The 13,914-nt window shown below is 44.9% G+C and overlaps 1 protein-coding gene across 2 annotated transcripts in view; it reads right to left on the bottom strand.

The window, feature by feature from the left end:
* LOC137434162 (PC4 and SFRS1-interacting protein) overlaps positions 1-13,914 on the bottom strand; it is a 78,412-nt gene that overhangs the window by 9,821 nt on the left and 54,677 nt on the right. Inside the window, exon 14 of one of the 2 annotated variants that reach the window (XM_068126884.2) lies at positions 8,302-8,398. The exons of the other annotated variant lie outside the window; for it this stretch is intronic. Coding sequence (XP_067982985.2) covers positions 8,302-8,398 — 97 coding nt within the window. The remainder of the gene's footprint in view (positions 1-8,301; positions 8,399-13,914) is intronic. 2 annotated transcript variants of the gene reach the window in all.

The raw sequence follows: 13,914 nt of genomic DNA, 5'->3' as shown, positions 1-13,914 counted from the left end.
TCGGTCTCTGTCTCTGTTTTCATCTCAAAAAAAAAAAAAAAAAAAAAAAAAAAAAAAATTCCCTTCTCTGTTCTTATCCGTTGTTCGTTCTTATTTGTTTGTTGGTTCTTCGACCACGTTGTTCGTGATCACGTCGTTTTAAAAAATGTTTCAACTGTCCCCTGAAGAACTGTATTCTGTCATATACGAAAACACCTTTTTCTTCTTCTTCTATAAAAGGATGCTTTCGACTTGCTCACCAAATCTATTCATTCCAAAACAAAATTCCATCTCTTACAGTTACAGTGCCTCTTTCATCCATTCCCTAAACTCTCCAGAACTCCACCCATCCTTCAGCGTCCTCAAACATATTTTTGATTCGAAGGTCTCAAGAAACTCATTTTGCAATAAATGTTCGTTTCCCATTAATCGTACACTTTCTAAAATCCAATCTCACCCCTCCCCTCCAAATCTTCCCCATCACCCCTTCCCTCCAAAACTTCCCCATCACCCCTTCCCTCCAAAACTTCCCCATCACCCCTTCCCTCAAAAACTTCCCCATCACCCCTCCCCTTCAACACTTGCCCATCACCCCTCCCCTCCAAATCCACCCCCTTGCCCCTCCCCTCCAAATCTTCCCCATCACCAATCCCTTTCAGATCTCCCCCCTTGCCCCTTCCCTCCTAAACTCCCCCCACACCCCTCCCCTCCGAGACCCTCCCTCACTCCTCTCCTCCTAGACTCCCCTCTCACCCCTCCTCCTCAAAGCGTCCTCCCCGCTTCTTCCCCCTTCCAACTTTCACCTTCATCTCCCTCAACCTTCTGCCTCACTCTTCCCCCTCCTCAAATAACACCTCACTGCGCCTCACCCAATCACCATCAAACCTTTTGTCCACCCCATTCTTCCCTTTCTCCAAGCTATTCTGAAATCTCTGACACACCTTCAACAGCTCTCCCTACCTCTTCCACATCTTACCGTACCGCTCCCCCCCCCTGTTCTGTATCCGATGCTCCCCCTTCCTCTTCTTTAACATTATGGACCTCAAACATCCAGGGCCTTCGCTCAAACTTGACTGATCTCTCCATACAGGTTGCTTCTGATAAACCAGACGTGATCTGCTTAACAGAAACTTTCCTCCTTCATGATGTCTCTGATTCCTTGGTATCTCTCCCAGGTTACTCCCTCCTCCGGTATGATAGACCTGAGCCTCGTCCTGGAGGGGGGCTTGCTATCTTTATAAAAAAACTCTCTTCCTCACTCGCCCTGCCCTGCCCTCTCTCCACCTCACCACCAGGAATACCTTTGGCTACGGCTTCCCCTTCGCTCCCACCTTTTGTTCATATGTGTGTTGTACCGTCCACCAAACAGTGATGACTCCATCTACATGTCGCTGTCTGATAATATGGACCAACTTCTATCTACCCATCCCAACTCTCTCTTCCTCATATGTGGTGATTTCAATTGTCACCATGCCAGTTGGCTGGGTGTGGGTACCTCTCTCACCAGCCATGGCTCTTCAGCAAAGGATTTCTGTGACTCACTGGGACTGACACAATCTGTCAATTTCCCGACCCGGATCTCAGTCAACGGAGCATCTTCTCTTCTGGACTTGGTTATGACTAACTTCCCTGAAAATGTCTGCTGATCTTCTTCTGCTCCAATCGGCTCATCTGATCATGTGCTTGTTAAAGTGGACATCTCTCTGACCATTCTCAGAGAGCCTCCTCAGCATCGACGAGTCTGGCATTTCACTCAGGCCAACTGGCACGGTCTTCAAGCAGCCATCAATCATCTGGACTGGTCTCCCATCTCCACCGCCTCTGACATCAACTCATCCTGGGAATTCTTCCAAAGTAAATTGCTCTCTCTCATGCACAGATTTATCCCATCTCGTCTTCAGTTGTCATACCCTTCCTCCCGTCCATGGTACACGGAATCTTGTAGTGAGGCTATTGCCCAGAAACAACTTGCTTTTGTCTCCTGGAAAGCAAATCCAACGGAAGGTAATCTCATTTCCTTTCACAAAGCCCGAAACAAGTGTGTGTCCACCCTCAGGAGAGCCAGGAAACAATATCTCTCCGTTCTCAGGACAGAACTCTCTTATCTGTCTCCCTCTTCCAAATCCTGGTGGCGTCTGCTCCAATCTGTTTCTGGTGTTTGTTCCCCCTCCATCCCCTCCCTCACCTAAAATGGCCACACGGCTGACTCCGCACGTGAAAAAGCTGAATGCCTCAACTCTGTGTTTGCCTCTAAATCTTGCGTCCAAAACCCATCCCTCTCTGTACCCACCGTACCCAGTCGTACCCAGCTGCTCCTGGACTCTGTGTCCTTTCCTCCTGACAAGGTGGAAAAGTTTCTGTCAACCCTCGACTCTGATTCTGCAACTGGACCTGACGGCATCAGCCCAAGGGTCCTAAAATCTTGTTCTTCCACTCTTTCACTCGCTCTCTCTGTTCTCTTCACCCTCTCTTTTGCTCAAGGTCATCTGCCATCTGCTTGGAAATCTGCCAACATCACCGCTTTGCACAAAAAAGGTGCAAAAACAGATCCCAGCAACTACAGACCAATCAGCCTTCTCCCAATTATCAGCAAAGTCATGGAATCCATCATTGCTTCAGATATGAAATCTTTCCTCTTCTCCAATGGCTTGATCTCTGATCATCAATTTGGTTTCAGACCTGGTCACTCTACTCTGGACATGCTGCTTCTGCTTTCTCAACAATGGATGGAGGCCCTCAATGCCAAACAGGAAATTAGAGCTGTCTCCCTTGACATATCACGTGCCTTCGATACGGTCTGGCACCCTGCTCTGCCCACCAAACTCTCCTCCTGTGGTATCCATGGAAATCTCCACGCATGGCTGGCGGACTTCCTCTCTAGTCGTAGTCAACGTGTGGCCCTGAATGGGTTTCTCTCATCTCCTCTTCCAGTTCAAGCTGGAGTTCCCGAAGGCAGTGTTCTGGGCCCTGTGCTTTTTCTGGTCTTCATCAATCCTCTCTCTGACTCTCTTGAAAATCCTCTCTATCTCTTTGCTGATGACTCTACTCTCTGTCGCTCCATTCTTCTTCCCTCAGATCGGCAGTCTGCAGCCTCCTCACTCTCTGCAGACCTGGACAAAATCACAGACTGGGCATACAAGTGGAACATGTCTTTCAATCCTGACAAATCTCACACTCTTACGATGTCTCTCCAAAAAGACCGACTGGACAACCCTCCCATCCACTTTCTGAATAATCCTCTCCAAGAAGTTCTGTCACTCAAGCTTTTGGGTCTCACTATCTGCCATGATCTTTCCTGAGAAAACCACATTTCAAATCTGGCCTCCAAAGCCAGTCGCCGACTGGGCATCCTCCGTCATGCGAAGTCCTTCCTTGGCACACCTGAGCCCCTCACCACATACAAGGCTTTCATCTGCAGCTCAAAGGAATACTGCTCTCCCCTCTGGGCTGGTGCTCCTGCCTCACACCTAGCTCGTCTTCATGCTGTTGAAACCAAAGCATTCAGAATCATTGGAATCTCCCACGATGAAGCTAACTCCAAGGGGCTCTCACTCACTCACCGCAGGCAGGTTGGTGGTCTTTTGCTCTTCTACCGACTCCTCTCTGGCCTTGCCCCCCCAGCTCTCTCTGGGCTCTGTCCAGCAAATTTTCCTCCAGGTCGCACAAGATCTGCCTGCAACCCTCTTATGGTTAAACTGCCAAAATCAAGACTCTCTGCTCACCTTCACTCCTTCATTCCTCTTTTCTCCCACCTCTGGAACAAACTCCCTCACTCTCTTCAATCCAACTCCACCCTCCAGGTCTTTAAAACAGCTGTTCACCACCATCTCTTATCTTCCCCCATCCAAAACCTTGATCTTTTCTACCCCCCGCTAATTTCACCCCAATTCCACTTTTTTGAAATACCAACTTCTGTCCTGGAAGTCCTTGGTGTCCTTGTGTTTTCTACTTCTCCCTCCCCCCCACCCCCTTCCCACGCCTCCTCCCCCCAAGCCCTCTCCCTCCCACACATCTCCCTGCTCTTAAATGTTGTGTGCTCTCAAGTGTTTGTGTGCTTTCCCTTCTCTTGTCTTCCGCTCCCTCTTTTTATATATTTTGTTTGTCTGGTTGATTTGTTTGTGAAGTAAATATCAGCTCTTTCACCAGCATCGATTCAGTATCCCAAAAAAAAAAAAAAAAAAAAAAAAAAAAAAACAAGGTCAGGTGTCAAAGATCCTGAAACGAAATGCTCAGAGGGGTGTCCCGACTCCAATACCGAGGCCAGGACGTCCCCGCAGAACCACAAGGAGGGATGATCGCCAGCTGCACCGGTTAGTCCGCAATGGCTGTACCAAGTCAACTATAGGGCTGAGTGGCCACAACTGACAAATGTGCCTGTATCCAGAAGGCTAGTCAACCAACGACTGGTTCAAGCAGGCTATCGTGCCAGGCGTCCCCTGAGAAAGCCACGCCTGACCAGACAACACCGCCAGCGCCGATTGCAGTGGGCCAGAGAGCACCGTCAATGGCAGCCAGGACACTGGAATCACGTGATCTTCAGTGACGAGTCTAGATTTCTGGTCTGTCGTCAAGATGGCCACGTCTGAGTGCGCAGACAAGTGCATGAAGCCGACAACAAAGATTGTATAGTGCCAAGAGTCCAAGCTGGAGGTGGTGGGGTGACCGTTTGGGCTGCTTTTCATGCAGGGGGCAAAACTGACCTGGTTGTTCTGAATGGAAACCTGAACCAGTTCAAGTACAGGGCCATTCTGGAAGAAACATTGCTTCCATTTGCTCGTGCAGCCTTTCGAGGAAACTTTGTCTTCCAAGATGACAATGCACGGCCTCATCGTGCTCGCATGATCCAACACCTTCTTGCTGACCGTGGTGTAGAGCATATGGAGTGGCCTGCCATGTCCCCGGATATGAATCCGATGGAGAACTTGTGGGCAGAATTAACGCGTCAAATCGACCACTTGGACCAGCAGCCGACCTCTGTGCGTGAATTGCAACAGGCTGTTGTCACTGCATGGCAAGCGATTCCTGTCCAAACCTTGGCAAATCTCGTGAACAGCATGCCTCTACGTGTACGTGCTCTCCTGAATGCTCGTGGGGGTTACACGAAGTACTGAACTGTAATTTTACTGTCCGTAATCCCAGTCGCAATTTAACTTTTGCTAAAATATTTTTTGCCTAATGTGCAAAATAAAGAGATACTTCTGGAAAACGTACAGAAGTTTAACACAGTACTGTCCATGAATTGAGTTCGATATCAGTTTACATCACTTTCAAGGATCAATTTATTTGTTTTGAAATGTCAAATGTGGTTTTTGTTTCTTTTAAAGGTCACATTAACAAAATCTAGAATAATTTCAACATAATTTCAATGAACTTTTGGTAATAAGACATCTTGAAAAGTAAGTTCACCCCCACAAAAAAATATTCCATATTAAATGTCAAGTCTGTATATATATATATATATATATATATATATATATATATAGATAGATACTAGCCGAAAGCACCCGCGTTGCCCGGGTTCTTTTTGAATGAATTTACTACTATAATTCAGCTTTTACTCACGGCCGTAGAAGATCGACTACTATAATTCAGCACAGCTTTTAATTGTGAAATGGGCCCAGCTCGGCCGGAGCAGCCTCAACTCGCCTCGTCTTTTTCAAAGTTTAGTCAATAACCTTCCCGGGGCCCGTCCCAACATTTTTAGTTCTTTTTGAATGCATTTACAACTATAATTCAGCTTTTACTCGTGGCCGTAGAAGAGCGACTACTATAATTCAGCTCAGCTTTTAATTGCAAAATGGGCCCAGCACGGCCGAAGCGGCCTCGACCGGCCTCACCACCTCGCCTATAACCTTCCCGGGGCCCGTCCCGACATTTTTAGTTCTTTTTGAATGAATTTACTACTATCATTCAGCTTTTACTCGTGGCTGTAGAAGATTGACTGCTATAATTCAGCTCAGCTTTTAATTGCGAAATTGGCCCAGCCCGGCCGAGGTGGGCCTCAACCGGTCTCGCCACGTAGCCGAAAACCTTACCGGGGCCCGTCCCAACATTTTTTGTATTCGAGGTTTCCTCCTATCTTTCACCGTTCAGGAGATTAGCTTGCGCAGACAAACAAACAAACAAACACACAAACAAACAAAAACTTTATTTTATATATATAGATGTATAAAGAAGATAGATATGCAGGTATGAACTTGTTTGGACAAAGCCCCATGCCTCAGCAAGAATTGCAGAAGAAAAAATGGAAGTGGCTCCGGCACCAAAGGTCAATCAATAGAGGTTATGTTTTCACCACTGTCTGGTTGTCTCTGAGTAAGAGAAGCTAAGATGGATATAGTCAGGTTCACTATGTTTTTTCGTTCAAAATCATGGTAGATTAGCAAACCTATACATTTTTGGAAACGTTATTACATGGAAAATCTGAAAATCAATGTTTACATTTGCCAATTCCGACCAATTCGATTCGACCAATTGACCAATTCCATTCGACCAATTCGACCATTCGACCAATCGCTTTGATCGACCATTCGACCAATTCGATCGATTCGATTCGATTCATCGAATTCGATTCGATCGACCATTCGACCAATTAGATTTGCCAATCAATTTGACCGACCTTTGCTTGTGTGGAACGGACTGTGAAAACGATGCGGACTATATTATCGGATACGACACACAGGACAGTGATGACGAACTCTAAATGGCATATTCTGTAATCGTGTATGTTTGATGCCATTGGCTGCCTGTGTATATTTTGTCATTGACTGCCTGTGTAGATGTGAAGTTATACTGACTGCATGTGTATATATGATTTTGCTGACTGCCTGTGTATGTTTGGTGATATGAATTATTGTGACACATTTTGATGTTATTAACTGCCTGTACAAAATGATAACATGTATTTGATTATGCAACTTATCGCGAATATAAAGACAGTATTTTGCAATTCAAAACCTTTGATTCGTGTCTTACCATTCCCCATAGCATTAATTTGATACTTTCATTGGATTCCTTGTCCCTGAAAATTTTGGTTTAGTATATTTTAAAAAGTTTTTAGGGTAATTAGAGGCAGAAATAGAACAAAATATGTATTTTACAGTGGCCATTTTGGATTTTCAAAATGGCCGCCATACAGGTATCTCTCCAAATGTAAACATTGATTTTTAGTTTCCTTATGCTATAACCTTTCCAAAAATGTATAGGTTTGCTAATCTACCATGATTTTGAACGAAATATAATTTATTGACATAGTGAACCTGACTAATAGTCAAGAAGTTAAGGTGAATTCGGACGAAACTTGGTGGACAGGTTGGGTGTGTGACAAGGACGCATTCATTCGATTTTGGTGAAATTCCAGATCCAGATACGAGAATTTTTAATGTGATTCTTCACCATTCAAAGATCGGGCCAAAAACCATATATAGCACGATATCTCAAAATGTTATGAACGGATTCCGACGAAACTTTGTGGACAGGTTGGGATTGAAACAAGGACAAATTGATTCGATTATGCTGAAGATCCAGATCCGGCCAATCAGTGAGATATAATACATGAGCTGTTCAGCCTGGCAGAGGTATGCGCTCCACCAAGTGCCGTTCTAGTTTAACAAGCAATGATAACTCAGGCCAAATGGAAAACATACAACTCAGAGGAAAGGATAGCTTAGCTCAGATGACATACTCACTCCAGTCCAGTCTAGATTTCTGATTGAATTGAGTAAGACGATAAATATGTAATCCTTGTGTTTTGCAGGCAAGGTATCAAATCGTAAATTATTATACAGTCGGCCATTCTTCAGAGAAAAAGTTAAAGTAGCTATCCCATCTGATCTGTTTCTACTTGCTCGAGGATGTTAAATATCCCTTGGTACCTTTCAAGAGTACGTCATTGTATGCTTATACTATGGCCAAAATCCAATCGCTTGCCTCATTCTCTGGCAAAAAAGGTGCTATTAGCTGATGTTAATAGTGCCAGAAGATAGACCCTCTGACTTACAAGGTCTGCAGGGTGCATGCACCAACCTCAAAATTAAGAATATCGAAATAAGTGGAAGCATTGATGCGACTTGTTCCCAAATGGATAAAAACACCTTGCCTCTGTACTGAAATGTAAAAACTAAAAACCTATTTGACCGATTCCTATACTGTAGTTGTTAATGACAAAAACTGCCAGATTTAAAAAAATTGTTCACAAAGTTTAATTTCGAAAAAGCAAATAAATCCATGCTTTCCAAAGATAAATTTAAAGATGGTTCATTTAAGTGAAACATTTAAACCCTCATGCCCCATCCCTGGCCACAAGCACTGACATGCACATACCCTTCCTTATCCTCCACTGGTGGTGGGGTCGATGCATCTGGGGAAGCTGCGGTAACCGCTTTCACCTCATCTTTGCTCCCGATTCTCTTACCCCTACCTGGCGGCACAGCACAACGGCAGGAGGGGGAATGGGCGGGGGGGGGGGGGAGGGGGGGGAGGGAAGCTTAGCCCTTTAAGTGCCAACAGGTGAATGCAATGCCACATTTATTCTAGTCAGACGCAGCCTCAAAATGACTGGAGTATTTAAACAAGGACAGCTCAAACAATAGATGGATAATGGTCAGATAAACACAAGCACTGAAAAAGCTTGACTAATACCCTTGCAATACGTTCCCCCTTCTCACTCCCTTATTATTCCAAAACCATAAGCCTCCTTTATTCTTCCTCTTGCTTGCTTCCCATTTCCCTTGGAATCCACCGAAGTATTGTAAAGTGTCTCAACACATCTTCAAACAAAAGCTGATATGAAAGGGAGGTTCGAGGGGTGGAGGGGGGAGGGGGGAGCGAAGAATACAAATGTCTTAAACACCATCCAAAATTCAGATCAGGTACTCGTGATATACCAATATAATCGGCCGATGTCTGACATTTTGAGGTTGTCGGATGCAAGGCAGAAAATAACTTTCCTTCTCGTGATGCAAGGCAGCTTGTTGCCAAAAGGGATGCTGATTGTCAGGATAAAAGAATTCCTTTCTTGGTACAACTGAACTTCTCACCACATACAAAGCTTTCATCCACAGTTTGATGGAGTACTGCTCTCCCCTCTGGGCTGGTGCTCCTGCCTCACACCAAGCTCGTCTTCACGCTGTTGAAACCAAAGCGTTCAGAATCATTGGAATCTCCCGCGATGAAGCTCACTCCGAGGGCCTTTCCCTCACTCACCGCAGGCAGGTTGGTGGTCTTTCCGTCTTCTACCGACTCCTCTCTGGCTTTGCCCCCCCCAGCTCTCTCTGGGCTCTGTCCCCCAAATATTCCTACAGGTCACACAAGATCTGCCAGCAACCCTCTTCTGGTGAAACTACCAAAATCAAGACTCTCTGCTCACCTTCAGTCTTTCATTCCTCTTTTTTCCCACCTCTGGAACAATCTCCCACAACTCTCTTCAATCCCACTCCTCCCTCCAGGTCTTTAAAACAGTTGTTCACAACCATATATTTTCAAAACCTTGATCTTTTCTACCCATGTTAATTCACCCAAATCCACCTTTTTCAAATTCCGTTTTTCTTTCCTGAAACTCCCAGTAGTGTCCACTTGTTTTATCCCGTAACCTCCTCCCGCCACCCCCCTTCCCCCAGCCCTCTCCCTTCCACAGATCTACCGATGTCCCTGTTCTGTAATGTTGATGTGCTGCCCTCTCTCTCTGTCTCTCTCTCTGTCTCTCCCTCTCGTCTCCCACTTCGTTTATTATATATTTTATGTGTTTTCTGTTCATGGCTTTGTGTTTTATATGTTGCTATTACACTTCGACTTTGTATACAGAAAGAAAAAAAAGACCAAGAATCGAAGGATTTTGGACTGTTTTTAACAATTAGTATACCCATGGAAGCATCAGGAAGGGTCATGGTATTAGCATCTCTGGGGTATATGAATTACAGTGGACATAGGCTCATGTCCAATTGTCTGTGGTGGACGTGATAAGTACAGAATGCCCCAAGGAGTTCACCCATATATTATTTCCTGGATCATTAACTTTTTAGAATACCGTCAGCAGTGCGTGAAATATAAGGTAACCATATCAGACATGATAAATAATCATGCTGAAGTAGAACAGGGTATAAAATTTGGTCCAATTCTGTTTTTAGTAATGATCAATGATGGTTGTGAGAAAAGTCCGATCCCGTATTTTAAATACAGACTTGGCATTTAATATGGAATTTTTTTTCTTCTTGACTTGGGTTTACTTTCTGAACTCAGTATATCAATCTGGTGAGTTTCTTTTACCCTTCGGTGATGTCTTTGTTGAAAGAACCATGTCACTGATTGTCTTTCGCAGCAAGACGTCAATAACAGGATTATATCACAGGTGGCGTGAGAAAATGTAAGGACAGGTACATTTGACGATTGGCTTCACAATCGGGTATATAAGGGTTGTTGCGTTCTGTATTAGTGGAAAACAACTGCTGCACGTCTACAAAAGTTATTGCCGATTCCTCTGGAGATAGTCCGTCAACTTGACAATGCTGTTTGTCATGGAGTGGTGGCTTTACGAAATTCTGTCATGAAACAGCGTGCTATTGCTCGGCAGTATGGCATCACTCAAGGTCAGGTGTCAAAGATCCTGAAACGAAATGCTCAGAGGGGTGTCCCTACTCCAATACCGAGGCCAGGACGTCCACGCAGAACCACAAGGAGAGATGATCGCCAGCTGCACCGGTTAGTCTGCAATGGCCGTACCAAGTCAGCTAATCGGCTTAGGGCTGAGTGGCAGCAAATGACAAATGTGCCTGTATCCAGAAGGCGAGTCAACCAACGACTGGTTCAAGCAGGCTATCGTGCCAGGCGTCCCCTGAGAAAGCCACGCCTGACCAGACAACACAGCCAGCGCCGATTGCAGTGGGCCAGAGAGCACCGTCAATGGCAGCCAGGACACTGGAATCACGTGACCTTCAGTGACGAGTCTAGATTTCTGGTCTATCGTCAAGATGGCCGCATCCGAGTGCGCAGACAAGTGCATGAAGCCTACAACGAAGATTGTATAGTGCCAAGAGTCCAAGCTGGAGGTGGTGGGGTGACAGTTTGGGCTGCTTTTCATGCAGGGGGCAAAACTGACCCCGTTGTTCTGAATAGAAACCTGAACCAGTTCAGGTACAGGGTCATTCTGGAAGAAACATTGCTTCCATTTGCTCGTGCAGCCTTTCGAGGAAACTTTGTCTTCCAAGATGACAATGCACGGCCTCATCGTGCTCGCATGATCCAACACTTTCTTGCTGACCATGGTGTAGAGCATATGGAGTGGCCTGCCATGCCCCCGGATATGAATCCGATAGAGAACTTGTGGGCAGAATTAACGCGTCAAATCGACAATTTGGACCAGCAGCCGACCTCTGTGCATGAATTGCAGCAGACTATTGTCACTGCATGGCAAGCGATTCCTGTCCAAACCTTGGCAAATCTTGTGAACAGCATGCCTCGACGTGTACATGCTCTCCTGAATGCTCGTGGGGGTTACACGAAGTACTGAACTGTAATTTTACTATCCGTAATCCCAGTCATAATTTAGCTTTTGTTTTTGTTGAAATTTTTTTTGGTTAATGTGAAAAATAAAGAGATACTTCTGGAAAACGTACAGAAGTTTAACACAGTACTGTCTGTGAATTGAGTTCGATATCAGTTCACATCACTTTCAAGGATCAATTTATTTGCTTCAAAATGTCAAATGTGGTTTTTGTTTCTTTTCAAGGTCACATTAACAAAATCTAGAATAATTTCAACATAATTCCAATGAACTTTTGGTTCTAAGTCATCTTGAAAAGTAAGTTCACCCCCACAAAAAAAAATTCCTTATGAAATGCCAAGTCTGTATGTGGACGATCTTACCTTTGTTGAAAGTCGAAAATGGTACACAACAGTCACAAATGCAGCAATCCTTACTTTCTCTTCAGAATTGGACATATGATTATAGCATGAAGCTGAATGTGTGAAAATGTTATATCATGACAGTTTCCTTCATAAAGCAGCCAGTACAACATCAAACACTCTTTTTTTCATCATACTCAGTTACCCAGTGTACAATCAAAGTGCTCGGTGTGACAATACAGAAAAACTTGAAATGGGATACTCATAGAGGAGAAATGCTTAAGAAATGTAATAGAAAGTTGTACATTTTGCATAGTCTTAAATCGTATAACTAACTTACCCCCTTTGTGATCTTGTGACAATTTATATTGGCTACATAAGATCAATGTTGCAGAATTGTGTACCTATTTTCAATGTAATCACAGGTGAACAATCCTTGAATCCAATGTAATCACCCAGAGCACAGGTGAGCAATTCCGAACGTATTCAAAAAAGTCTGCAAAGCTATGTTACACATCTTACCATCTTGCTTTGGAAACATGTAAATTACAAACCATGTAAATTCCTCTCTAGTCGTAGTCAACGTGTGGCCCTGAATGGGTTTCTCTCATCTCCTCTTCCTGTTCAGGCTGGAGTTCCCCAAGGCAGTGTTCTGGGCCCTGTGTTTTTTCTGGTCTTCATCAATGATCTCTCTGACTCTCTTGAAAATCCTCTCTATCTCTTTGCTGATGACTCTACTCTCTGTCGCTCCATTCCTCATCCCTCAGTTCGGCGGTCTGCAGCCTCCTCACTCTCTGCAGACCTGGACAAAATCACAGACTGGGCAAACAAGTGGCACATGTCTTTCAATCCTGACAAATCTCACACTCTCACTATGTCTCTCCGAAAAGACCGACTGAACAACCCTCGCATCCACTTTCTGAATAATCCTCTCCAAGAAGTTCTGTCACTCAAGCTTTTGGGTCTCACTATCTGCCATGATCTTACCTGGGAAAACCACATTTCAAATCTGGCCTCCAAAACCAGTCACCGACTGGGCATCCTCCGTCGTGCGAAGTCCTTCCTTGGCACACCTGAGCTCCTCACCACATACAAGGCTTTCATCCGCAGCTCAATGGAATACTGCTCTCCCCTCTGGGCTGGTGCTCCTGCCTCACACCTAGCTCGTCTTCACGCTGTTGAAACCAAAGCTTTCAGAATCATTGGAATCTCCCGCGATGAAGCTAACTCCAAGGGCCTTTCACTCACTCACAGCAGGCAGGTTGGTGGTCTTTCCGTCTTCTACCGACTCCTCTCTGGCCTTGCCCCCCTCCCCCCCCCAGCTCTCTCTGGACTCTGTCCCCCAAATATTCCTGCAGGTCGCACAAGATCTGCCTGCGACCCTCTTATGGTTAAACTGCCAAAATCAAGACTCTCTGCTCACCTTCACTCCTTCATTCCTCTTTTCTCCCACCTCTGGAACAAACTCCCTCACTCTCTTCAATCCCACTCCACCCTCCAGGTCTTTAAAACAGCTGTTCACCCCCATCTCTTATCTTCCCCCATCCAAAACCTTGATCTTTTCTACCCCTGCTAATTTCACCCCAAATCCACTTTTTTGAAATACCAACTTCTGTCCTGGAAGTCCTTGTGTTTTATACTTCTCCCACCCCCCCCCCCCCCTTCCCACACCTCCTCCCCCCCAAGCCCTCTCCCTCCCACACATCTCCCCTGCTCTCAAATGTTGTGTTTGTGTGCTTCCCCTTCTCTCCCCATCTTGTCTTCCGCTCCCTCTTTTTATATATTTTGTTTGTCTGGTTGATTTGTTTGTGAAGTAAACGTTAGCTCTTTCACGAGCCTCGATTCAGTGTACAAAAAAAAAAAAAACAAAACATGGAGGAACGACTATACAAGTTGTGTAAAGATTTTGCACTTGCTGTTGAAACCCATCATTTGTGTAGAATGAGGTTACCAGCCATAAGAGATGCACCTTTTGATCTCAGGAAAGCACGAAAGTACTCACAGTACAAACGTCGAACGAAAAGATTTCGAACAGGTACATTGCCCTTTTTAATTGGTGTTCTTAATAGTTTGTAATACTGAGTCATACATTTTTCT

The sequence above is a fragment of the Myxine glutinosa genome, chromosome 10 (genome assembly GCF_964187855.1).
Source record: "Myxine glutinosa chromosome 10, kmMyxGlut1.1, whole genome shotgun sequence".
Lineage (NCBI taxonomy): Eukaryota > Metazoa > Chordata > Myxini > Myxiniformes > Myxinidae > Myxine > Myxine glutinosa.
This window is presented reverse-complemented; position numbering and strand designations above follow the sequence as displayed.